General features: G+C 36.2%; 1 protein-coding gene across 2 annotated transcripts; it reads left to right on the top strand.

Annotated features, from left to right (window-relative positions):
* The first annotated feature begins 464 nt into the window (after positions 1 to 464).
* On the top strand, positions 465 to 25,033 carry LOC149792212 (uncharacterized). 2 transcript variants are annotated; one of them, XM_089970724.1, is made up of 5 exons: positions 465 to 1,019; positions 1,700 to 1,858; positions 9,864 to 10,362; positions 18,737 to 18,784; positions 20,562 to 25,033. In XM_089970724.1, exons 2-5 carry the CDS (start codon positions 1,814 to 1,816, stop codon positions 22,154 to 22,156), a joined length of 2,187 nt encoding a protein of 728 aa, XP_089826850.1. In that variant the 5' UTR covers positions 465 to 1,019; positions 1,700 to 1,813; the 3' UTR covers positions 22,157 to 25,033. The 2 variants fall into 2 exon arrangements, with proteins under 2 accessions (XP_089826850.1, XP_089826851.1); XM_089970725.1 differs by lacking the exon at positions 465 to 1,019 and having other exon boundaries at positions 1,443 to 1,858.
* The last annotated feature ends 1,736 nt before the right edge of the window (positions 25,034 to 26,769 follow it).

Below are 26,769 nucleotides of genomic sequence, written 5' to 3'. Positions count from 1 at the left end.
TATGGGAGTTGAATTAGTACCATGAGTCCTGTAAAATGCTTGTATATTTTATTTTAAGACTCGGAAGCTATTGTGCTTCAATCCAGTCAAAGTATTTTGTTGTATTCTGTTTTCAATCGCATGTGAATACTGTTTTTTATTTACCTTGCATGTATGTGGTTGCTGAAGACAATGAGATGAAAACTATGAAACCACCTCAGTTGTCATAAAAAAAATAATTATTGAAAAGAATGTACAATTCCACATTGTCTACAGGATCAGTTCTAAAAGGGCATGGATAATTTGTTTTTAAATTTAAACCATCGTACTTCATACCGTAATAGTTAGACAGTTAAAGAAAATTGGCTTATTACAATATGCTGCAAGTTAATATGTGATCAGTTAAAATGTGGACATGCCCGATACTTAGCATGTATATCTTCAACTTTTGTTTCTGTTATAGGTTTGCTGATAGATTAGCGCTTATGTCGTGACCATACACCAAAAAAAACAGAGTTGAAATGGCAGCATCATCCCCCATGGATAAGGTCAAGGACAAAGAATACTCTAATTGGCTGAAGGTGACCTTGGCCCTATATTATATGAAATTGGGACTGCACACCTTCATACAGAGTGAGATTGATCATCTACATCAGTCATTAGTACAACAAATATATGGAGGTCAAACAGTGCCACTACCACCTTGTACTATATGTGATGCTAAACGTGTGAAAAGAAACAAATACACTGGAGTTTGGGCATTCCCAAAGCAATGCTGCTCATACTGTGATGTTTGGCTTCATGAACTTTTGAAACTCCACACCTGTGCTACGTCAGAGAAAATATACTGGCATAACAGTCATGTTCCTTCATAGCCTTTCAAGCCATGGGAATGTGCCAAAATTTTCATGCCAAGGGGACAGCCTCCTTCCAATGCAGGACCTGCTGAGTGTGATGCCCAGGCATTATTAGTATTGTTAGCCAACTGTACATACTTTCATCATAAACTTTCTTCACCAGGCCAGACACTTACACGTACAGTAAGTTAAGCATCCAATAAAAGCTCACATGGTTCAGTCCAAAGATATAACATAACTGGGTCACATACAGAGCTATCTAGTTTACATCCACCACTAGGTAACATAACTCTCTCACATATATAAAAAAAGTACCTGGTTACGGTCGTGTGACATACTATAATGCTGTCCAGCTATAACGAACTACCAGATTAATGTCCAGATAATCTTTGAAGTTGACACAGATTTTATAGCGGGGAAGAATACTCTTTGAGTGAATAACCAAACATTGCAGTGATGTTGAAATAATTAGGTCTAATGTAAAGTCATTTTAAAGAGCTATCGTCTTTATGTGCATTACATTTAAAATATTGTTCATCAGAATAAAATTTATTATTGATTTTAATTTCCTTACCATAGAAAAATGTATTGTCATTAAAGCCGTATGTTGCCAGCCAATTTGTTCAAGATCATGCATATCAGAAGCGTAAATAAACCAAAAGGTATACATTCACCCATGTTTTCAATATAACCACCTCTTGTACCATTTTCACAGATCCATTGTAGAATATACTGAATTTCCAGAACAAAGGAAAACTAAGACTTCCATTTGTGTCTTTTTATAAGAGGCACACTTAGCTGCTAAACATTATAAGCAAAGTAATGAATACATATTTTGTTCTATATTTTATTGATAATTTCAGATTTCTACTGTACGAAATGAGGTCATTCATAATGGTGAAATGAAAGTTTCTGATGCAGACAGAATGAGTTTCATACAACAAATCATACAGTTGTGAGAAGATCCTGTCAGTCTGATGTCGATGAAGGACTGTAAAGCTGCTGTTGACACAATCCGCAAGGTACATGTGTTGTATGCTTGAGAGGTCTGTGTAACTATGTAAATATGATTTATTGTGGCAATACCACATAGAGGACAGATTTATAGGATGTGATCAAGAGAAATCATAGAAACACAAGAAATTCATAATCCAGTGGTTTTAATTAGACTTTGACTTGATTCTTTCTTAGATATTTCCTTAATCTTACAATTTATTTCTTATTGCACTTTTCTTCATGTTTAGCTCACATAGCCAAAGTGAATAAGGTTGAGGTATGTCCCTGCATATATCGTAAATCATCCTTATCCAGCAAGCAACATTGAATTAGTAACAGTCCACCGGCAAAATGTATTTTAATAAGTATGTGATTTTGCATTTGATTGGCAGAACTTGTTTCCACAGTAAGGATCACATACTCATTTCTGATAATATTTTGATTAAACTTTACATGTACATTACATTCATTGTGGTGTTTTGTGTTTTCTTTGTCTGTATTGCAGGCATGGATCATGTATATAATGATTAATATAATGGCCATATCCATGTAGTAAGGAAATAGCGATAGATGTTCACGTTTTATCCATGTAGCATTAGTACCTCAATACACCACACTACCTGTAATAGGGTATTAAAATCCCTTGTAGCATGAATACCTCAATAAACCACAGTACATGTAGGAGGGTCATACAATTCCATGTAACATTAGTAACCCAATAAACCACACTACCTTTTGTGGGATCTTAAAATTCCATGTAGTATGAGTACCTAAATAAACTACACTACCTGTAACATGGTCTTAAAATTCCATGTAACATGAGTAATGCAATAAACCACACTACCTTTAGTAGTGTCTTTAGATACCTTGTAACATTTGCAACCCAATAAACCAGACTACCTGCAGTAGGGTCTTAAAGTTCCATGTAACATCAGTAACCCAATGAACCACACTACCTGTAATACAGTCTTAAAATTTCATGTAGTATGAGTACCTCAGTAACCCACACTACCTGTAATAGAATCTTAAATGTGTAATTTCATGTAACATGGGTAACCCAATAAAACACACTACTTTTACTATTGTTTTAAAATTCCATGTAGCATGAGTACCTCAATATACCACACTACCTGTAATGGGGTCTTAAAATTCCATGTAGCATGTAACATAAGTACCCCAATAAATCACACTACCTTTAGTAGGGTCTTAAAATTCCATGTAGCAAGATTACCCCAATAAACCACACTACCTTTAATAGGGTCTTAAAACTCCATGTAAGATGAGTAATGCAGTAAACCAAAATACCTTTGGTATGGTTTTGCAATTCCATGTAACCAGAGTAACCTGTAATAGGGTCTCAAAACTCCCTGTCAAATGAGTAACTCAGTAAACCACACTACATGTAATAGGGTCTTTAACTTCCATGTAACATGATAATATAATAAACCACACTACGTTTTGTGTGGTCTTAAAATTCCATTTAACTTGTGTAACCCAATAAACCACACCACCTTTTATGGTATCTTAAAATACTGTGTAGTATGAGTACCTTAATGAACCACACTACCTCTAATATGGCCTTAAAACTCCATGTAACATGAGTAACCCAATAAACCACACTACCTGTAATAGGGTCTCAAAATTCCATGTAACATGAGTAATGCAATAAACCACACTACCTTTTGTAGGGTCCTAAATTTCCATGTAGTATCAGTACCTTGGTAAACCACACTACCTGCACTAGGGTCTCTAAATTCCATGTAACATGAGTCACCCAATAAACTGCAGTAGGGTGTTAAAATTCCATATAACATGAGTAACACTAAAAGCAACGCTATCTGTAGCAGGGTCTTAAAACTCCGTGTAACATGAGTAATGCAATAAACCACATTATCTTTAGGGTGGTCTTAAAATTCAATGTAACACATGTAACCCAATAAACCAAACTACCTGTAGTAGGATCTTAAAATTCCATGTAACATGAGTAACCCAATAAAATACCTCACCTTTAGTAGGGTCTTCAAATTTAATGTAACATTATTAACACAGTAAACCACACTACCTGTAATAGGGCCTGAAAATTCCATGCAGCATGAATAACGCAATAAACTACACTACTTATAGTAAGGTCTGAAAATTCCATGTAACATGAGTAACCCAATAAACCATGCTACCTGTGATAGGATCTGAAAATTCCATGTAACTTGAGTAAGCAAATAAACCACACTGACTGTAATACATTCTTTAAGTTACATGTAGTATGAGCACCTCAGTAAACCACACTACCACTACCTGTACTATTGTCTTAAAATTCCCATGTAGTATGAGTATCTCAATAAACCACACTACCTATGGTAGTGTCTTAAAATTCCATGAAGCATGAGCAACCCAATAAACCACACAATATGATATAAATAAATTTGTCTCTGACAAGCAAAAATAACCAAGTAAAGAAACAGTTGAAGACATTATATATATATATATATATATATATATATATATACCTATTAGATCAAGGATAGGTAAGCAAGACAAATGGAGCATAACATAATGCACAAATTACTGACAGATCCAGGATATTGGTCGTCATCTCGTGAGCAATACTTAATTGCCCTATCCAAGATCGAATGCCTCTCTGCATGAGTTGACCAAACAAGTCAGGTGAGCCCTAAAAGCGATGCAAAGAAGCGCTACACGTCATAAGCTCAATGACGAGTACAAAACGCTGACTTGACAAGAAATCATCACATCGCAGTAGTACATGAAGAAGCTCTGAGACTAGTACAAAGTCCTCGCTAGAAAAACAGATAATCTCTCAAAACTCTTTTGATTTCAACGTGAGATTATGAGTCAGTCATGATGAGCCAACATCAATCAAATGAATACACAAAATCGATCCACAAGCCATTCAGAGACATGATAAAATCATGCAGACATCCACAAAGTTGTCCATTGTACTGCATCTACCATGACAAACCAAAAATGCATATGTAGGCGCCAACAAAGGATTTATTTACGATCACCAGCATGTGTTTCAGCAAGGAGACTAAAATAACTCCTGCAGTGTATTCTAAGTAAGTAAGCACGTACCCCTTCCCAAGTAAATCATTAAGACAAAAGCTTGCATCAATGTCAGAAACAACGATGACTTCTATTATGGGCGATCCTGTCTGTGAAACGTCCCACTGAAGACCATGTTGATCATATCTCCAACTGCAAGCCATATTTGAATACCCTCAACATCACCGGAATCACCTTTCCCACAGCGGTCAAAGATGTTACCAACCTGGAAGCACTCAAAGATGTACTCCCCATCAACATGTTTGGGCTAGCTGAAATGAAAGCTGGAGATAAGCAGTTCATTGTCTATCCCATGTTGATCAAAACAGCCTGACAACACAGCATCAATCTGCTTTATTCACAAAAGTATTTTGTGTACATCAAAGACCTCAGTTGGTCATGTCACTTTCAGTACACACAACATAAGAATCATGGATATTTATGCTATCATTGTTTACAATGCTTCCATCAGCAGCAAAAACTGCATTATCATGTCACATCTGGATACTGTCACGAACTACAGATGATTCAGATGCCACGCTGTGGAACAATACATTTCAACCACCACTACAAAAAATTATATACAGGCATTTCATATTGAAAGTGTGACTTGGAAAAGTGGAAGGACCATCACCTGATTGAGACCATTTTTTCCCTTAGTGGAACAAATGCACGCCCTGTGCGCAATCAGCTATAAAACATGCTCTTCCACCAATGAAAATTTGTATTTGCCGTATCTTCAGCGTCATGACGAGGCTTGAAGACCATGGTTCTTTGAGCAAATTGCAGCTGAATGGAAACATATCAAATGCATCGATGCCCCATCACGATTTGACGAGACTTTGCTGCCACCCAAAGATGATGTTCCCCCTTCCTTCTCTCAGAAATCACTGACAATAAATATCAATATGCAAGCAAGATATGGGATGAGTTTGATTGTAAAGCCCCCCCCCCCCCTTGGCGATTGTCACAATGTCTATCTCGAACAGATGTGCTCCTGCTCTCAGACATTTTCAGACACGCATGCATGGACCATTACAAACTCGATCCACTCATGTATTTTTCCACGCCAGGACTCTCCTGGGATGCCCTCCTCAAGCAATCCAGAGTGATCTTATAACTCTTTTCCTATCCAGACATGTTCATCAGTTAAAAACATGCCATTGCCAACAACACATACATGAAAACTATGACCCAACAAAGCTGCCCATGTACATCTACTTCGACACAGACTAATTCTACGGTTGGGTAATGTCAAAACCTCTTCCTGTGGAAGATTTTTAGTGAATCATTGGATGAAACACTACATAAACTTCAACACGACACAACAAGCAGGTGCCACCATGGTATTTGACAAAGACTTCTTCAAACTCATGAACAATATAGCATGTTCTGAAAAACCATATCAAATATTAGGCATACAAAGATTATTAAAATTGTCGATGATGTTCAGTGACAAGATGAGCTTATTGCCAACGATGCCTTTCTGCAAATTAATTTTTTTATACAAAGAATTGGTCACGATCGAATTCAGAAAAACCAGTCTCAAGTTTGATAAACCCATCGATGTCGGTGCACTTGTTCTCGATCCCTCCAAGATGCTCATGCTCGAGTTTCACTACAACTTCGTCAAAAACAAATACAGTAAAACCTGTTATGAGAGACTGCCCCTTCTTCCAACCAAAAGCGGTCTCTCAAGACAGGTGGTCTCTCATAAGAGGTGTGTGAAAATGGACTGGTTTTCAGGGTCAATAGTTAGCATTGTTGAAAAATAAATAACACCCATACTCGCTGTACATATATCATATCCTTTATTCATAAATCTTGTTAAATATTGAATGCATTCCTCTCAAAATATCTTTATATAATAAAGATATACATCTACACATATTCACTTGTTTTTTAAGAAATCCATTATACTTCTTTGTTGACATGTTTTACTCAGCTGTTTGGTCTGAACATGTATCTCAGTTATTGCCTTTTCCTGAATCAACTTTCCACTTACTGGTATGTTTTTACTCCTTGCAACACATAACTACTCCCATACTCGCTCGTTCAGATCTCCGTAAACTGTCCGTCGTGCCGTGGCATATTTCCCCTGTGCTTGTGCACCTTTCCGCCATTTGTTTCTAATGGGCTCCTTGTCTTTGATTACATTTTGAACTTGGGTTTTACCGACGCTTAAGATGACTGCTATTTTTGAGCGGTCTCCCCGTTTTAATTTCTTTCAATGACATTAATCCTTTCTTCCAGTGTTAAAATCTTTCTTTTTTTGTTCGACTATTGTTATTAGCATTGACGTTATAAAGACTATCGGTTTTGATCAATTTTTGGGGAAATGTGGAAGAAATATATATTATGTACCAATGAATGAAACCAAAAGACATAATTAACTCATGAAGAAATAATACATTTATTATGAGACGAAGTTTAAATCAACAGGGTTATAGCTCGATAAACAAAGGTTGTGACCATCTGCACCCAGGTAAACAGATGTTGGCTTGGTGAAACACTAACAAAAGAAGAAAAAAAAAATAATTTTAAAAAAAATCCGGAAATGATTCTCACTTACTAGTATTAAAGACAATGAGCTCATTCACCCTCCAGGCATTATGGATTAACTGGAAAGACAAACGATGTACTCAAACCTACACTGAAGCCCTTTCATACGATTTCTTAATGGGACATAAGGACTACCGGCGTTTTGTGAGTTTTCATAAAGATAAAGAAAAAATACAAACCTCTAAATTGACTGCGTATATCCATCTTTACTCCCTTTGATGTTACTCTTACTGGCTATTCACATGACTTTAGCACTACAATGGCGGTTAGTGACATGTACTTTAGTCTGGTTTACTGCAGTTTACAAATGACACCATACGCTGGAGTTGTAAATTTCACAAAACTGGTACTGTAGCAAGACAGAGTTTTTTTTTAATACTTTATTAGAGCAATCTTTACTATTTATGCAGTCTTTGTTACAAAGGATTAAATGATGGTTAGAGGTGTTTATCTCGATATATGGTTGTTCAACTATAGTGTTATTTAATGTGCACTTTGTTTGCATACTACATTTATCCTGAGCTCTAGTGTTTACAAAGGATTAAGTTAAAGTCAGTGGTTGTTTTTTTGTTGGCGATACGGTCGTTCTTAGCAGTGTCAAAATGCATATTTTGCCAAGAAATCGCGGTCGCTGGTCTCGTTAAGCAGGTGGTTGTTCATAACAGCGTTTCTATAGTAAAATCGGTCCGTGCATTACGATTGTGGTTGGAAATGACAATGGTCGCTCATAGCAGAGGTCGCTCATGACAGTGACGTGTTTTACTGTTCAGAGACAAGGTCACGACAAGATCATGACCGATCGACTAACTCTTGTATGCAATTCACACCGACAATGTCTATGTGGATTTGTATCAACACCGAGAACTGTTCGGTCTCAATGATTGTCCAACCCATTCCACTGCGATGATAATAAAAAGGCACTTGGAAAGTTCAAAGATGAAACTCGTGGGATACCCATCACAGAATTCATTGGACTTCGAGCTAAAATGTACTGCATCACCAAAAATCTGTCAGCACTGAGATAGCCACCCTCCAGCATTGCACACATGCACTGCACTTAGACATGAATTGCTACTCTGTGAAAACTTCCCGATCACAACAGCACAAATTATATACAAAAAAAGGACTATGCCCATTTGATGATAAGTGTTACTCTACCAATGGCATTCACACACTTGCACACAGACACTACCGATCCAAAACTCCCTGATAATCACAGTTATGTATCAAACACACACAAACATCGCATCATGAGGCAACCCCAAGTGGTCCAGCAGTTCCAGCATGAGTGAGCTTAACAGAAAAGTGGGCCAGTACCCCGATTTCTCTAAAGGGGTCCAGGACCCCCACACCACAGTAGTATACATCAGTGGGGGCTCTCTTGAGCACTATTTATCATGTAGTGATAAAGTGGTCCTGAACCTCCATTTTCATATGCTATTTTTGTCACAATGCATCCCTTGTGGCTTGTGTCACAACATAAACCCACTTATGTCACAGCATAACCAGCCTAGCTTAATCATCCAATGGGAAATTACCCCAAACAAGTTAATTTTATTGAACACAGTCTCAAATAAGCTATTTATATAGCTCAGTGCAATCTGTAGTCATGGATCAAATGTTAAAAACACAACATAGATGTAAAACATACTTTACAAGTATCTTGCGAACATGTTAACAAAGAAATAAAATATTTATGTTTCCAAATTTGGTACGGTACTTTTCAGAGTATATCAGTAGTACTTGGTGTCAAAAATAATAAAGGGACAAAATAGATTATTTTCTTGAATTACTAGAAGTTTAACTTAAGCATCGGTCTCATGGAGGGTTCACAATATTAGATGTGAATTAAATGATATTATAACAGATACGAAACAAGGAAGCAGGTTGTCTCAATTACAGGAAAATTCTTTTAATATATTTGAATGAAAAACAGCAGATTAATATTTAAATGTTAAAATAGTCATGAATAAAATGTCAGCTCTGCCTCTTTCCAATGGATTGTATTTTGTAAGCCGCATTGGAAGGACCTGTACAGTGATGCTCTTTACTTGTGTCTTCAAGATACGTATTTCATTGGAAGGAATATCTTGACACGTACAAGCTTATTGAGTTATTTGCGTTCCCAAATCATTGGTAATTTATATTATTCCTCCAGATCAGCCATTGTGAACATGTATATACCTCGATAAAATGATCTAACCCTGATTTCACTATCATAAATATTTGCATCTCATGTGAATCCTTTTTGAAGTCAGTTTAAAGGAAGATTACACACCATAAATGGATTTAGTTGACATGGGTTGATCTATTTTTACATTAGCTTACATTGTTATAATTAAAATAATTGACTTTTTAATGGGGAAGAGCATTGAACTACATGTGTTGAGATACTCTATCTCTTTACAGATTGATACTGACTCTGTGGATGTGTTTTTCAATGTGGACCATGAGATGACAGCTTTGAGGGCAGCCATAGAAGATACCAGAAAGGAACTTGGTCTGCATCAGACAACAACAACAGACTCTGTTGTTTCCTTACAAGAAGAATATAAACAAATTAGAGAACAATTAATAAAAAGACAAGAGGATTTTGAAAAGGAGTTGAAGTTACATGAGACCAGAATGGACACCTTTGAAAACGAGTTACACCAGCAGGAAAAGAAACACCAGGAGATGAATAAAACTGTAAATCAATTGTCAGCAAGTATAACCTCACATGAAGAACAATGTGACACACTTGCAGGGACTGTGCAGTCATTTGGTTCACAATTGTCAGAGTTGAACAAAACCATGTCAGCAAGTATAGCCACATATGGACTAAGGCTTGATGCAGTTGAGGAAAATGTTGCAAAACTACAGAAGGATATTAGAGAAAGGACAGAGGAGAGCATTTATTGTAGAAAAGGTAACACAGCTGGAGAAGGAATGTTGGTATATGATAGATTAGCTGTAAAGTACAGATACTGGATACTGCTAAACCAATTATTTTCACTAATTGTGAGAAGATTGGTACGTAGGTCCTGAAGTTATTTGTCACACTTGATTGACTTATTCTGTTTTTAGTTCATGTATTTACTCTTCATACCTTTAACATTGTTTTATCTTCATTCAGGGAGTTACAGAGACTTAAGTATTGGCTTGATGGGCTTGTAAATGAAACATGCAGGTTCAAATTATGTAACGTTGGGTCAGCCAGAGATGGCTACCATGATGTGTCCAAAGGGTGGGCAGTTTACTACAGCTGCCTTGGCAATGAACAACCTTGCATTATCTGCCATTTCGTACACCTACAGTATTTTACACACTTGAAAATAAAGCTGTACTGATTAATAGGCCATACTCATAATCGGGCTGATTATTGGAATAACCGGTATCGGCATAAATAATTGGTGCCGATATAAACAAATTTCAATATAAATTTAATCATGACATTCATCTTGACATGGCTTGAATTTTAAATCAGAATTAAATAGTTGAAATTAAGGAATAAACATTTGATATGGATTAATTGAAAGACAGTATATTCTTAAACGTACATACTTTTTGACACGCTTGTTGTAAACTACCACTGATTGTCTGCTCACAACAAATTATCAATACCATTTATACATTCATCCCAATCACAGCAGCCAACCAGCCAATGAGGCCTCATGTGGCCGTTGAACTTCCGGCATACACATTACAGGGATGGTCCTGGCTTTTAAAAAAGTTATCGCAAAAAAAGAAAATGCCAATGTCAATATTTTGTTGCCAATTTTCAAAAAAATGTCGCCAAAATAAGTAGTGAATATTTTTCCAAGACTAATAATGTAATAGGCAATTAAAATTGAAAAAAGTTAGGATGGTTATGGCTTTATTGACAACAAGCAATGCAGCCATAATATTACAAAATAAATAATTACATGACTGTTTTCCACTACTTCCATGGTCTTTCCATTGTGCGTCACCGTTAGTGTATAGGTTTAACTGTTTTCACCTGAAATAAATGCATTATCAAATGTAAAATATCTACTTTCCTACAGAATCTCTCTTTTAATAGAAACATCAGGTATTAAGCAAATCTATATTATGTATATTATTTTCCAAATAATAGTTTTGTAAGAAACTTTATTTAGATAATGGTATTTTAATACTAAAACCCTATGATCATATTTTGCAATGTAAGATAAGTGATGTATAATGCGACTGTCAATTTCATGCATTCAGGAATTCAATGCCCCCCCCCCCCCCCCCCCCATGGCTAGCTTCACAAAGTACATCTCCGTCAACTTATTTTTGCCACGCTTTACATGCTTGTTAGTGAATTGATTCCTAAATCCCAAGAATGATCACTAAATGCAGTATATTTTCTCTCGACAAGCAAATTATGATCTCCATTCCCACTAATGAAACTTGCACGAGTCAACTTGACCTGTCAGTATATATAAGCACTGATTACCATCATTAAATTAAAAGAAGGAATGTTGTTGTTGTTGTAGGATTTAACGTCATTTTTCAGCACATGATAGGCTATACCTGTCGACCAGTATTAATGGTGGAGGGAGAACCCGGGGAAAAATCCGGAAAGAACCAAAAGAAGGAATGAAGAAACATATCACAGAGCATATGTGCCTCCAAAAAACTAATTCGGAATAAATTTATTTTAGTAAAGAGATTTATATGCATATATTCTTACATGTACAAAAAATAAAGTGTAAAATATTTATTCACAAATCACGAAGGGCTTCACCAGTGTTTCAAATTGGGAATCTTTTTCTTTATTGCCTGAAAAATATACCATCTAGTGATATTTTATTTTTATTGGCTGTTTAGATATGTATATACAACCAAACAGGTTTGGAGTGGAGAAATTCAGAAGTCGCAAACTTAGTACTGTATGTTGTGAGATATCTCCTTTTTTGTGTTCACTTTTCTGGAAGCAGGGATCAATCGGATGAGCCATTTTTGGCAATTTGCCAATAATTAATATATTTACATTGACATTTGTATGTGGATGGTAAGTAAAATTTCTTTTCACTCAGAATTAAATCCTTCAGAACACTCACATTTTGTGTAGTGATCTCTGCCATCAGACCAAAATACATGCAACTCTATCTCCATTGACCAATGACAGCCAATTTCTTTGTTTTAAATGTACCCAAATAAAAGAGTTTACTGAAATTTCAAAGGAAATATTAACTTTGAAGCGCCCATTGTTATGAAAACATACAAAGCAAACAGGGGAACAAATCAGCCTCAATCACGCAATACAACTATTTGATGTTGCCGCCACAATAAGAAACGGGCATCTGTTTGGTTCTCCAAATTGGGTTCCCATGCTATCGGGAAAAACTCGGGAGAATTGATAAAAACAAATTTGCAAATAGTGATGAAAGACGGGAAAATCCTGTAAATTTTCCGCCACCACCTGACGCCTGAAACAAGTACGTAACTGAGTCGTAATTAAACTGATCGTGAGTGATAAATTTATATGTTGAGTAAATCCAAATGCTCAGTGGATTAGATTCGTCTAGTAGACATATTTTCAACGTCAGCTCATTATTCATATATTTCCTTTCATGGAAGGTATAAAAAATTAGTCTGCTTACTGGATGGCTTAGTAAACTTTAAAGGTTGCTAGATCGAGGGATACATGCATGAAATTGATATGAAAATAGCTTATTTTCTCAGAACTTGTGAGTATTACAGTCATTATGTTTTTAATCTGCTGAAAGACAAGATAAAACATCGGCGGTGGTAAAATGTGACCTGGTACTCGCAATTTGCATTGCTAGTTGCACGAGTACACAAATCTAACAACCCACATTTTCAAATGTTGTAGAGAAAAAGATAAAAAAGTATTACATGAAAGTTTTATGCTGGTTGTAATAAAAATACAAAAACGAAAGAACACAACATTTTGCATATTTATATAATCCGATAATAACTTCTCGAGTTGTGTTGTATCACATGACTACCACATTGACATGTGCTCTCTGCTTGATAAATCAGACTGGCCAGATTGCGGTTCTTTGCAAAAAGTATCGAGTTTGTTGTTGATATCAAATAACTATTAGACTTTAAATTTTGTTGTTTGAGATTTGTGAAGTCATGTGACTAGTAATGCAAATGGCAAGTACCAGATCAGGTTTCGCCCATGCCATTGTTTCATCTAGTCTGTTAGCAGGTTAAATACATATTATCTATTTTCACTAACATTGTGATGGCGTTCAGATCAAGCTAAGGATGTATGATTCAATGTGTCCAGTGAAAACTATAACCCAAAATTTTACACAGCAACAAGGTGAAATTGTGTATGAAAATTTGCTTTGACTAAGTTAATTATCTGATCAGTTTCCCCTATGGTTAACTTTCTGAATAATATGTTCCTATTGCCCTTGATTTTCGGATTGGTTGCCTCTATTTTTTTAATTTTCTGATGACTTGCCCCTGTTGCTGTTAACTATTTGATTACTTGCCCCTGTTGCTATTAATTGTCTGATTACTTGCCCCAGCTTTGTTAATTTTCTGATTACTTGCCCCAGCTTTGTTAATTTTCTGATCAATTATTCCTATTGCTGTGTTCATGATGTTGAAGAGGATGATTATATTTCTGCTCATGGAAAAGATTATCTAAAATATAAAAAAAATTCTCACCAAACAAACCATCCTTTCAAATGAAACTTGCCGGTAATCTTAGATTCATTTTGACACGGATCAAATAAACACTTTTCTTGGAATCAGAGATTTTGATATGCATTTAAAAGAGATGGACCAGACTGGTTTCAACCAAAATTATAGTGAAAGTAATTTGACCACTACTGCAAAGAAGGCCTATGTTGAATTCAAGCATATATGTTTAAATAACATTGTGGAGGAAAACACAACATTTATGAAAGTAAAGAAAGTACATGTAGGGAAATACTATAAATATTAAGTGCACATATATGTAAAAACTGATTTAAAGTCTGAATGAAAATGACAGTAAAGCTTTACTATGGATGAATACAAAAAATGTATTGTACAAGTTTGTAGATGTAGATGGTATATACCATACAAAATCCTTAACATAAAAATCAAGATCACTGGAAGGTTTAATTTAACTGTTATTTTGGCTTAAGCCATGCCTGTCTCACTCGGAAATTTGAATAAAATTTAATAAGAACTGGTGCACATAACTGCAATGCTATTTCTGACACATCTGAATCCGATTCAACCATAGTGAGTATTAATGATATGGTTATCACCGTCAAACATTCCATCTATTGACTTTCTCAGTGTCAATCAATTTTGCCCGTCATCCCTTCTGGGGTATAGGCCGCCCACAAAAGATCAACATAGGCTTCTGTCCTGGGCCATCCCCTCAACCTGACTCTAGGTGTGACCCATCTTAGTGATGTCCGCTTCAGGGTTGTGTCATCAGGTGTTTCTTGTTCTTGGTCTTGTCTTTGTGGATGTTGAGACCAACCTGTGCTGATGTGGCTGCCAGTACGTCGGTCTTGTCCTGCATTTGCTGCTGGCTATGATATAAGAGTGCTAGGTCATCGGCAAAGTCAAGGTCCTCAAGTTGACACCACAATTTCCACTGGATCCCATTTCTCTGCCCATTGGTGGACGTCATCATAATGCAATCGATGGCAAGAAGGAAGAGAAATGGCGACAGCAAGCAGCCTTGCCTCACGCAAGTCTGCACTAGGAAGCTGTCTGTGTGCTATCCTGCATGAATGACTCTGCATCACATTCCATTGTAAGTATTCTAGATCAGGTTCACAAGCTTTTTTGGGATGCCGTAGTGGCAAAGAAGTTTCCACAGTGTCTCTCGGTCCATGCTATCAAATGCCTTCTCATAATCGACAAAGTTGATGTAGAGTGAAGAGTAGCTATTTGGTCTGTACATGATCTGTTCTGCCGGAAGCAAGCTTGCTCATCTCGTAACTGTGGGTCAACGGCCTCCTTCATCCTCTCCAACAGGACCTGGTTGAACACTTTCCCTGATACTGATAGGTGTATTCGTTTTGTTCCTTTACTTTTTAGTTCTTGTTCTACTGCTATTTACTGCTGCGTTTTTCTGTTTATGCTCCAGGATTTTGCGCAATGCTTCGGCTGAAATCCATTCTTTCTGCTGTTGCTTCATGGGGCCTAGTACTTCTTGGCATGTTGATTTTATTGCCTCTTTAACTTTCTGCCATCTGTTGTTTGCATTGTCTACCTCATCTTCAAGAAGCCCTTGTAGTATTCTGTACTTGTTGTTAAGCGTCAGTCTGAATTCTTTAATTTTTGCATCTTTCAACAGGCTGATGTTATACGTTCTTTTCTTCTCCAGCTTAAGTTTCAGCCTTGCAACAACTACGTGGTTGTCAGATGCCACATCTGCTCCCCTCTTCACCCTCACATCTGGCAGGGATCTTCTGAACTTCTTGGCTATGCAGATGTGGTCAGTCTGATTTTCTGTCAAATGGTCTGGTGATATCCATGTGTCTTGTGGATTCTCTTGTGGGGAAAGATGGTGCCCCAGATGAACAGGTTGTTCTGTGCACAAAGGTATGTGAATCTCTCTGCATTTTCGTTCATCTCGCCCAGGCCGTGGATCCCCATGGCTTGTTCATACCCTATGTTGTCTGACCCAACTTTGGCATTGAAGTCACCAATGAAGATGTTGATGTCTTTGCCTGGGGAGTTCTCTACTATATTATGTAGTCTGATGTAAAACTGGTCCTTATCTTTTTCTTCACCGTCATTTGTTGGAGCGTAGCACTATATGACAATCATCTTTATTTTCTCCTTCTTGGTTCTAAACGTTGCCGTGAGGATTCTGGGCCCATGTGGTTCCCATCCTATCAGTGCATTATATGCTTGCTTTGACAGCAAGAGCCCCATCCCCAATGTATGAGGCGCCTTTCTTCCTCATGTCCTGAATACAGTAGCATCTCTCCTGTCATCAGTCTTCTTTGTCCGGATTGAGTCCATCTTGTCTCACTAATGTCCAGTAGGGATAGATTGTAGTTCCTGGTCTCTGCTGATACTTGTGCTGTTTTTCCTGCCACATACATTGTCCTCACATTCCATTTTGCAATGTTAATTCTGTTTGATACAAGGGTGGTCTGTTTATGGTTTCCGCGGGCTCGCGGCTTTCACCACATGCATCATAAATCTTCCAGAAGAAGACCCTTCCTCCCTCAGGCTTTCAGTTTCTGGTTTTTCTTATGTTGGTGTTTTTGTAGCAAGTTGGGTTTTACATGGTTGGGTTGCTAGTCCCACACCCAACCCTCCTCCTTTTACACACAGGCTTGGGACTGGCAGTGGCGAAATTCTTTCTCAGTGTGCACCTGGATTACTTATTCTTCTGGATCACAATAGTATTGTCTTCACTTCCTTCAGATACAGCTAGATTCTTCAATGTCTGATTTAATACCTTGAATTATTTTGGGTTAATTTGAATTACTTCTTCTCAAGAACAACGGTAATGTAGTCTAGACTACCTCAGTGTTGTTGTTGTTGGGTTTAACGCCATTTTTCAGCTCATGATAGGCTATGCATGGCGGCCAGTATCAATGGTAGAGGAAGACCCCATGAAGAACCACCAACCCACGAGAAGCTACTACCAAGCTTTCTCACATATCCACATTGGCCGAATCCTCGACTCGAACCCACACAAACAGAGATGGCAGTGATCCATAATGGAGAGTGCTTTAGACCACTCGGCCACTTGGGGCCCCACTATCTCAGTGTACAGTTCAATTCCTTATTCTCGTGGATATCATAAAAATTATTTTGACTTTGTGAACACCTGGGTTCTTTATTCTATGGGAAACACATAGTGTCATGACTTCCTCTTTGTATACCTGGATTCCTTATTTTCAGACATAACACTAATATTGTCTTGATTTCCTCTGTATACACATGGATTCCTGATTCTCATGGATAACTAATATTGTACTGACTTTCACTGCGTACACCTGGATTCCCTGTTATCCTAGATAACAGAAATATGGACTAGACTTCCACGGTGTACACTTCGACTCCAGTTACTTGGATAATATAAATATTGTTTTAGCTTGCACTGTGTACTGGTGCACTTCGGCTGTATGTTCTCCCACAAAATATTATCTTGACTTTCACGGTGTACACCTGGACTCCCTGTTCTCCTGTATAGCAGAAATATTATCTTGACTTCCACTGTGTACATCTGGACTCCCTGTTCTCCAGGATAACATAGGTTGTCATGAGTTCCTCTTGGTACAGATGGATTCCTTATTCTTACAGATATCAATAATGTTGTCTTGACTTCTCTGTATACACGTGGATTCCGGACGTCCACTGTGTACACCTGGAATCCAATTTCTCCTTGATAACATAAATATTATAAGAATATGAATATCATGTAACATTGGCAGTACACCTGTGTTTACTTTTTACAATTTTAATTTTAATTTGAATATTTATGAAGTGTATAATTGTAATGTGTAACCTGAGTTTGTTCACAATCAAGTTCATTTTGTACCTGACATTATGTAAACGACATAATACATGGCTTATTCTTCTCTGTGATTGTAGGTTATACATTAGGATCATTATCTTAATTATCTTAATTCATTATCTTAAGAACATTGGTATTCTCACATGGATGGACCGGTTGTACTTGATGTTTACCACATTTTTATTATAATTTTAGTAACAAGTTCTATCATCTTTTGACAAATTTAAATTTTCTAGAAATTAACTTTTGACCTTCATTCTGTTTCTCATTTGCTTCTTATTTTTTAAATATATATAATCTTGTTTATTGAGAAATTACTCACTCACGCTATAACATTAAAAGCAGAATCATTTATATTGTTATCAGGCTTAATTTGGATTGATGTAATAATTATTATTTTGTTGGACCTATAAAGGGTTCAGTAATTTTCTTGGACAAACATTAAACTATTGAATTCAGACAAGGACATCTTGGATTATAATGTTATGATACAACAAAAAAACTGATGTCACCTCACAACATTGATGGCCACTACATGCAATCAACACATTCAGAGATGAAGTTTGTATTTGGAACACCACTTGAATTTAATTGGAACTTTACTCATTGGATCTTGTCATAAGACCTTTTGAGGTGTTTAGGATCTATGTCACAATATTGTAAGTTCTTTTTAAATTTTCACTTAGTATTCTTGGAAATAAAGTATTTATTGAATTTGGCAAAAAAGTTTTTGTTTCTTTCAGTTACTTATTTTAAGACCATAGAGTCATAACAAGACATTTAAAGAATGACATTTCTAATTGTAGCAAATTTATATTTTCAGCAAAGTCACAAAAAAGACCAGAGAGTGATGCACTGAGACAGCTGAAAGGTAAATATGGCATACATACATATATTTACATGCAGTATACTTATTAAATAATCTTATGAAGTACACTAGTATTGGCCTTATGCAGTTGTACCAATGATTTGGATTGTTTCTGTCATCAAGGTGCCTAAAGGGGATTGTTCCTTGTGAACTATGCATTGTTACAATTAACTGTTATTAGCTTGCCTGGAAAAAAAGCCAAATTAGCTTGTGTCATGGCGCTGCATCTGTCATGCATTTTATGCTTGTGGTCTATCAACAATTGCAATTTGAAACCGTTTTTCCAAAGCCATGGAATACATTTGGGCGAAATTATTCAACTGCTCTCTTTCTATCTTGTTCTCAATATTTTTTAATGAACTCTCCTTTAAGATGAAGTATAAACTGATTGATTAACCAAAGTGACTTGATTGAGCTTATATAATAGCTGTGATAACCAGTAAGACATTGTGCTGACATTAGAGAGTTTGTTGATAAAAACAGGAAATGTACATAATGAAGCCTACAATTTACTGGCTATGTAATTCATATAATCAAAAGGGACATTGTGAGTGGGATGTCAACACCAGAGTAAGATATCAGAAGGGCCCAGTAAACAAAACACTCAAGAAATCAGAACTTGTGAGTTTCCATACAGTCTTTACTGATGGAAACTACAATAGTACTGTTACAGTGAAAAAGTTACAGTACATACCACTGGAAAGAATACCATAGTAAGCCATTAAACCGGTCATACTGCATATCTCTAATGTATTTTTTACATTTATCACCTTATATTAAAATCTCAGTTGACAGTAAGCATTTGTGTATAGTAGGTTTATGATTTGAAAGACATTAATGTACCTATATTACCTTCAGTTATTAAGCCTCGATTTCATTTCAGTGAATTTTCATGTAATTCAGAATTAGACATGTAAATTTCAGTTATTGTCTGCTACCAAATTGGATTTGTTTTCTTCATTGTCAAGTCACATGTCTCAGGATGTTTGCTAATAGGCAGTTTAATTTAGATCCCATGTCAACCTGTCTGTCAATGTTATCTGAGTTTATGATAATTTTTAACAATTACCAGACAAGACTCTGCAATCTATAAATTATTTAGATCCTATTGGTGGCCATATGTAAGAGGGATATGATTTTGGAACTTGTCCTTTTTGGAGGAGGAGGAGGGTAAAAGTTCTGATACACAGAATTGCAATTCCCTTGGCAATTTTAGTCCTGATTGCCTTGGCTGAAACTTGCCATAGTGATAATTTTGGTGTTGACGTCCATATGCATAATCAAGTGTGTACATACATCATACATCCATCCACATACTGGATTAATCTAAGTGCTAAAGTTTTTAATGCAATCAGTTTACCAGTTATGTTGGACCACAGAGTTATGTTACTTAGTATATGGATACATTTTGATGTGTAAAACACCAATTTTCTAAAGAAAAAAAAAACTCAACATAGAGGCATTGGCCAGCGTTTTTAAAACTTTTTTGACCAAACGTTGTACCTGCAATTATATGACACAATGCAGTATATTAACAGACTTTGGGTTACAACTTCACCTCAGGATAATGGTTTGGAAGGGAGAAGGGAAGCCAATAATAATAAAAGTATAGGGCTTTGCCAAGGAAAGCCATGGAATGTTTTCTAGTCACAGACAAATGTTCCAAGAGTTGCAGGTTCAACACTTACCCGGTCAGCTGCTTTGGGAAATGGCACTTGGCTTGCATTTCCTCAGCATGATATTTTGCCATTTACTGAATGTTATTTATTTCTTCTACAAGGTCAGACAGAGGACAGGCTTGATACAATTAGAAAGCTACAGTGCATTCCAAGAACACAGGCAGAGAAAGCTAAGATACTTTTAGAAAAGAAAAGACATATTTTCATCAAAGGTAACCCAGGGGAAGGCAAGACAATTACAGCCCTTCACCTGATAGATGATGAAATGTATAGAGATAGACGTGTGGTGGTTCATTGTCCAAGACAGTGGGAGACAGTGGACACAGACTGGATAGATATTGTTGTGTTGGATGACATATTTGGGCAGTTTGACCTTGATCCTAGCCTTCTGCAGGAATGGATGGTTTATCTACCTACCATACAGGAACACATTGATGCAGGAAAATTACAGGCCATCATTACCACAAGAATCGATATACTATCAAAGGCTTCTTCCAAGATAGGAGCAGTGAAGTTCTTTTCTGGTGATTCGTCAATAATTTTGTCATCAGAAAATCTAAACAACTCTGGGAAGATGGGTATTTTGAATAGAGAACTTGAAAGGCAGAAAATAAACATGAACGAAGAAGAAAAAGAAAAATGCATAGCTAATTTTAGTGGCTTGATTGGCTTTCCCCAGTGCTGTTCATTATTTGCAGGTGATAGTGCCTTGTTTGATTGTGGCCCAGAGTTCTTCAAATCTCCTGAGAAATTATTCGTTTTGAATATGAATAATTTAGAGAAGACAAGATTTCTCTCTCTTGCTTTTCTTTTTTGCAGTGGTGCTATACTTGAAGAACATTTATCACTTGAAACTATGCCTGAGCACAGCAAATGTTTATTGATTGAAATTTCTTCCTATCTCCACATTTCCAAGAAGATGGCAACTGCTACATTACTGAGAGACTCTTTTAACAATTTTATGGGATTGTACGTTGTGAAGTCCATTTCAGATGAAGTCCCTCATTTGAAGTCCATTAAAGAGCACTGTTTTGAATTCTCTCATGCTACAGTATATGAAGCTGTTGGACAAGTCCTTGGGGATCGTTGTGTAGAGTTGGTTGTAAAACACTGCAACCTCGAATATTTATTGCAGAGAACCTTCATTGCAAAAGCCAGAGACAAAACTTGTCAGAATGTATCTTTACCTGTGTCTGTGTATGGGCTTCTGGCAAAGAGGATCATTAATGATGTTGTAGAGAAAAAGCTTGCAAAGAATGTTGTGAAACATTCCGCTTTCAAGCACAACCAGTTTTTGATGAAACTGAAAGACGAGTTGTACAAAGGTAATAGGATCAAGGATTTTTTCATGGATAATCCATATCCTCCACAGACGTTTTATTATTCAAACTCAAGGCATGTGTTCATTCACCAGGATTTATCAGAAGGAGAATGTATCACATTCTTGCAATACATATTACAAGATAATGAAGATGTTGTCACATTAGTTTTTGGTCATTTCTTGGAATTCTTGGAATGCACACATAATAATAAAAGTTCTGACTGTTGGAAATGTGAAGAGAAGCAGAATCTCTTGGAATTAGCTGTCTACTTTGGACATTTTCAGATTGCAGACAAAGTAATTGCCAAGAATGCCTGTTATACACATGCAAGCCTTTGTAATGCTGCCAGACATGGTGACCTCAGAAGAGTTTAGACTATCATGGAGACCTTAAAGAGGAGTGAGGTTTTCAATCCAGACAGTTACGAGGCAAAAGAAGCACTATTTAGAGCCTATATATCAGGAAACCATAGCTTGATAGAGCTCTTATTGAAAGAAGGGATCACACTTTATAGCAGGCATGTAGTAGATGTTGTACAGCAGGGAGGTATAAATGCTTTAATTAAGGTGGTAGAACATCTGATAGACCATAGTAAATGGGATTCCCATTTGAAAGAATATGGGACAAATATACATGTATATTTCAACCATCCTTGTGCACATTCGCTTGAAATGAAACTACATCCTTCTGATTATCATTTGATTGGAAAAGACAAAATTCCATTTTCCATAGCTCTGTATTTATCTTATTGTAATGGAAAGTTAGATATAGCTGATTATCTTATGAAGAATGGAGTAAAAGTATCAATGTACATGCTTGCCTCTGTGTTGGCATACACACATACTTCTCAGCAGGCTGTTGCCATAGTGATAAAGCATTTGAAAGACACTGATACATGGGATGCTAATTGCACTGATGCATCGGAAGCATTAGGAACTGCATATATTGTACAGAAGTATGATGTATGTGATGCACTGATTCATGATGGAGTGTCTTTAACAATGTAGGATATTCATGGTATGTTATTGTGGGGATCATTGGTGCCTGTTACGAAAATAGTACAGCATTTGAAAGACACTGGTAATTGGAATCCAAAGTGTGATGAAGCATTGGAATTATTGGAAGAAGTTTATTGGAGACAGAAGTTTGATGTTTGTGATATGCTGATCCAGGAAGAAGTCTCGCTAACAATGGCGAGCCTTTGTAGTACATCACTGATGACACTGGGATCATTGGAGTCAATTGAAAAAACAATACAACATTTAAAAGACACTGGAAATTGGAATCCAAAGTATGAGCATGCATTTGATGCATTTAAAATTGCTTACCGTCTTCAGAAGTATGATGTGCTTGATCTGCTGATACAGGAGGAGATCTCATTAACAATGAATAATCTGCATGATGTTATACTATGGAAACTGGAGTATGTTATAAAAGCAATACAGCATATGAAAAATACTGGTGAATGGAATCCAAAGTGCAATGTTGCATCAGTAGCATTGGGTGAAGCTTACTGGAGACAGAAGTACGATGTGTGTGATCTACTGATCCAGGAAGGAGTCTTACTAACAATGGAGAGCCTTTGTAGTATGACACTGGGATCACTAGAGTCAATTACAAAACAATACAACATTTAAAAAACTCTGGCAATTGGAATCCAAAGTGTCATCATGCAAGTGAAGCATTAGAAACAGCTTATCGTTTTGGGAGGCGTGATGTGTATGATACTCTAATCCAAGAAGGAGTGTCATTAACACTGAATATTTTTCATCATATGTTGTTCAGGGGATCTATGGGTTCTGCTGTAGAAGCAATACGACATTTGAAAGACAGTGGTAATTGGAATCCAAAGAGTGATGCTGCAAGTGAATCATTAGAAATAGCATACTGTCTTCAGAGGTGTGATGTGATTGACCTTCTGATCCAAGAGGGAGTCTCACTAACAATGAAATGTGTTATTGGTCCATTATTTATGGGATCAGTGGAATTTGCTGGGAAAGCAATACAACATCTGAAGGACACAAATCAGTGGGATCCATCGTCTGAAGATGCAGTAAATTTATTATCATTTACGCAATTCTGGGGTTTTAAGGATATCTTTGACCTACTTATAAAAGAGGGATTTGATGAGCCACATATTTATAAATAGACTATTAAAATTCCTAGAAAAGCAAATTAAATTTTTTTTATAATGTTTATTTCAATGGCTGTTCCAGTATACTGGGGACCATGGAAAGCAGTTTTAGTGTAGATTTATCGCCTGTAGATGAATTTAGAATTTTATATAATTTTCATATGAACTCTTTGAGTAATCTGAGTATCCCAGTATATATTGCGTCTTCCATGGGTTCCATGTATGCTTAATAGAAAAAGCCATTGTAAAAATTACTGAATGAAGTTTAGAAACTTAGTCGCAGTGTACCCCCAGGGGTGTAAAACTGAGGGTAAAAAAAAAGCCTTGGTGTCTCAGAACTGGGGGTCAAATAAATAATGTGGGGATCAAAAATGTACTGACAAATTTTCATCTGACTTGTACTTTTTCAGATTGAAATGGGATATTGCAACTTCCACAACATTCTCTCTCTCTCTCTCTCTCTCTCTCTCTCTCTCTCTCTCTCTCTCCAAACATACAAATAAACTAACAAGCAAATGCATTGTCCATTCAAATAATAATTTTATTCATTTTTCTTTTCAAGTCGTACTCTCCTTATAATTGTTTTGAAGCAATTTTGTAGACCAACACATTCGTACAGGCCAATACAAAAAGCATAATAAATATTTTTAACCAAATGGCAGATAATTTCCTGCCTGTAAAAAAATGTGTACTATCATCGATTTCATTGTACTTCATCCTAGAACAAATTTATCCAAAAATCAAGGAGGCTAATGATTCATCTTGTTTCTAATAAGTTGCACTTGAACTTGATGATCTTTTATTGCAGCAAAGTTAAAAAAAACAACACATTTCTGCAATGACACTCTGACTGTGTCATCCAAATAAATGCATTTGTCTCGGCAAGTTTACTGACTTCTTTGTTGTGAAAGAATGTCTTGGGTTATAATGTTTTCTCCAGACATCTTGTGGCAAGCGAGGACAGATTTGTAAAAATTCTTTAACCCTGCTATGAAAGGATTATTCACCTTTGCAGTCTTCGCAATCAGAAGTCACACCGGTAATCCTAATGGATGTGCCATATTCCTGTCAAGGGAATTATTTTCTCCATTTTTCATTAAAGTTAGATCCACAGTTACTCTTTTGTGTTCTGAATCTTTCTCTTTCTTCGCTAATGATTCTTAGTGCACGACATTTTAATCTGGAGATTACTTTCTAATGCAACAAGCGTTGAGGCTAGACATCAAGATGACAGCTTGCTGAGCTTGATGGAAATCGTGTGAGGGCTCACGAGATTAGGGAAAGCTACTCCGTCATAACATTGCCTATGCTAGTAGTCTGTTTCCTTATTTCGTATGTTCCTTACGTTGCACTCCGCTATATGAATAGAGGAGCGCAACACAGGGAGTAAACAAAGCGGGGAACAAGTCAGTGCCTATGCTCAAAGTATACACGATGCCATCCCTCGTCCAATGCATTTGATATTAAATAATGATCACATTATGTAAATCCTATGCTTAAAAAAACGCACGGCAACAAAATGTGTGTGTCAGTTTTCTCCAGCGTGCGTCCCTAATGCATACATGTGTGTAAAGGGAAACACTGCAGTTGCTATTGGCACTTTGAGACATTTCCTATAATCTAAGCATGTAGCAGACACTTGAATCTATGAATGATTTATGCGTATTATAGATAAAGAAACATTTGCTGTCTGTTGAACAAACATGTATATCTACAACATCTTTCTTATTTTTATAACACTCAAATGCAGAGAATACCAATGGAAAATTGTCATTACCTATATAGTGCAATTTTTTTTAAATCACAGGCCTCCCAAAGGTAGCCTTAATGGCGTATCACCTACTAATGTATCAATATGTTCTTGTCTATGATTCAATCTCAACTGGAATTTTATAGATAAGTGACTTTTCCTTTTGGTCAGAATAAATGCAAGTTGGAGTGAGGAAAGAAAGTATATATATATATATATATATATATATATATATATATATATATATATATATATATATATATATAAGCAAAACCAGTAAAAGATGTTACATATTAATGAAATTTTTTCCAGCTCTTTGTTAAAATTATCAGTATTTCCTTAAATTGAATGAAAGTTACAGTAACTTTAAGATGACAAAAATAAAGTCATTTTCAAAATTTGTAGACTTGTATAATGCAGTTTGTTTTGCTTGATGACAGACCTAAAACCAATAGTTTACTGGGTTTTTCTTTCAGAATGTTTTAACGTTTTTATTGTTAAAGCTATTGCTAGGAAATTTGGTACTCCTGTGTACATTTTCCTGCTGAACGCATTTTTTTTTTGTCTGCCGTTTTATATGTGCAGGTGGTAATGAGTTAACTAAGGACTAGGTATATTTAGTTGTGAAAGATCAAATTCTGTTGCAAAAGTAATTCATTTTAATAGGCATTTTGATTTTTTACAAGTTCTGTAACTTTTTTTTTTCTTTTCTTTAGGAAAAGTATTTTTTTCTTGATATCATGGTTTTCAGAAAGAGAATCATTTTCATGTTTCAGGAAAATAACCGTATTTTGAATCTTTTGAAATATATATACTGTAAACATAATGCAGTGGGGCATAATATTAAGATCAATGTTGTATATAAATAGTATGAAAATTCACAATTTAAAATTATTGCAATATTTTTAACTGAACAGTTTAACATTCAAAAGCCCATAAAAAACAATAATAATGAAATGTCCTCTGAAGTATTTCTTGCTATGCATATTAGCATTTAACAGAGGTTGCAAGCAACACTTTCTCTTTAATTAGAAGTTTCAGTGTAGTATGCAAATTTTTGTAAACACATTTTGTAAAGACCTCACTAGGCGCTCAGTATTAAG

This window comes from Sinohyriopsis cumingii, chromosome 9 (assembly GCF_028554795.1).
Source record: "Sinohyriopsis cumingii isolate HCF-2022 chromosome 9, ASM2855479v2, whole genome shotgun sequence".
Taxonomy (NCBI): Eukaryota; Metazoa; Mollusca; class Bivalvia; order Unionida; family Unionidae; genus Sinohyriopsis; species Sinohyriopsis cumingii.
The sequence above is the reverse complement of the archived record's forward strand: the minus strand, read 5'-3'. Positions and strand labels throughout refer to the sequence as shown.

What these genes read in the sequence shown, in the direction of transcription:
- LOC149792212 (XM_089970724.1), top strand. Translation starts at nt 1,814, where the DNA reads ATGTCGATGAAGGACTGTAAAGCTGCTGTTGACACAATCCGCAAG. An exon ending in CTGTTGACACAATCCGCAAG is followed by an intron (nt 1,859 to 9,863) that starts GTACATGTGTTG and finishes ATCTCTTTACAG; the next exon opens with ATTGATACTGACTCTGTGGA. An exon ending in GAGCATTTATTGTAGAAAAG is followed by an intron (nt 10,363 to 18,736) that starts GTAACACAGCTG and finishes TTATATTTTCAG; the next exon opens with CAAAGTCACAAAAAAGACCA.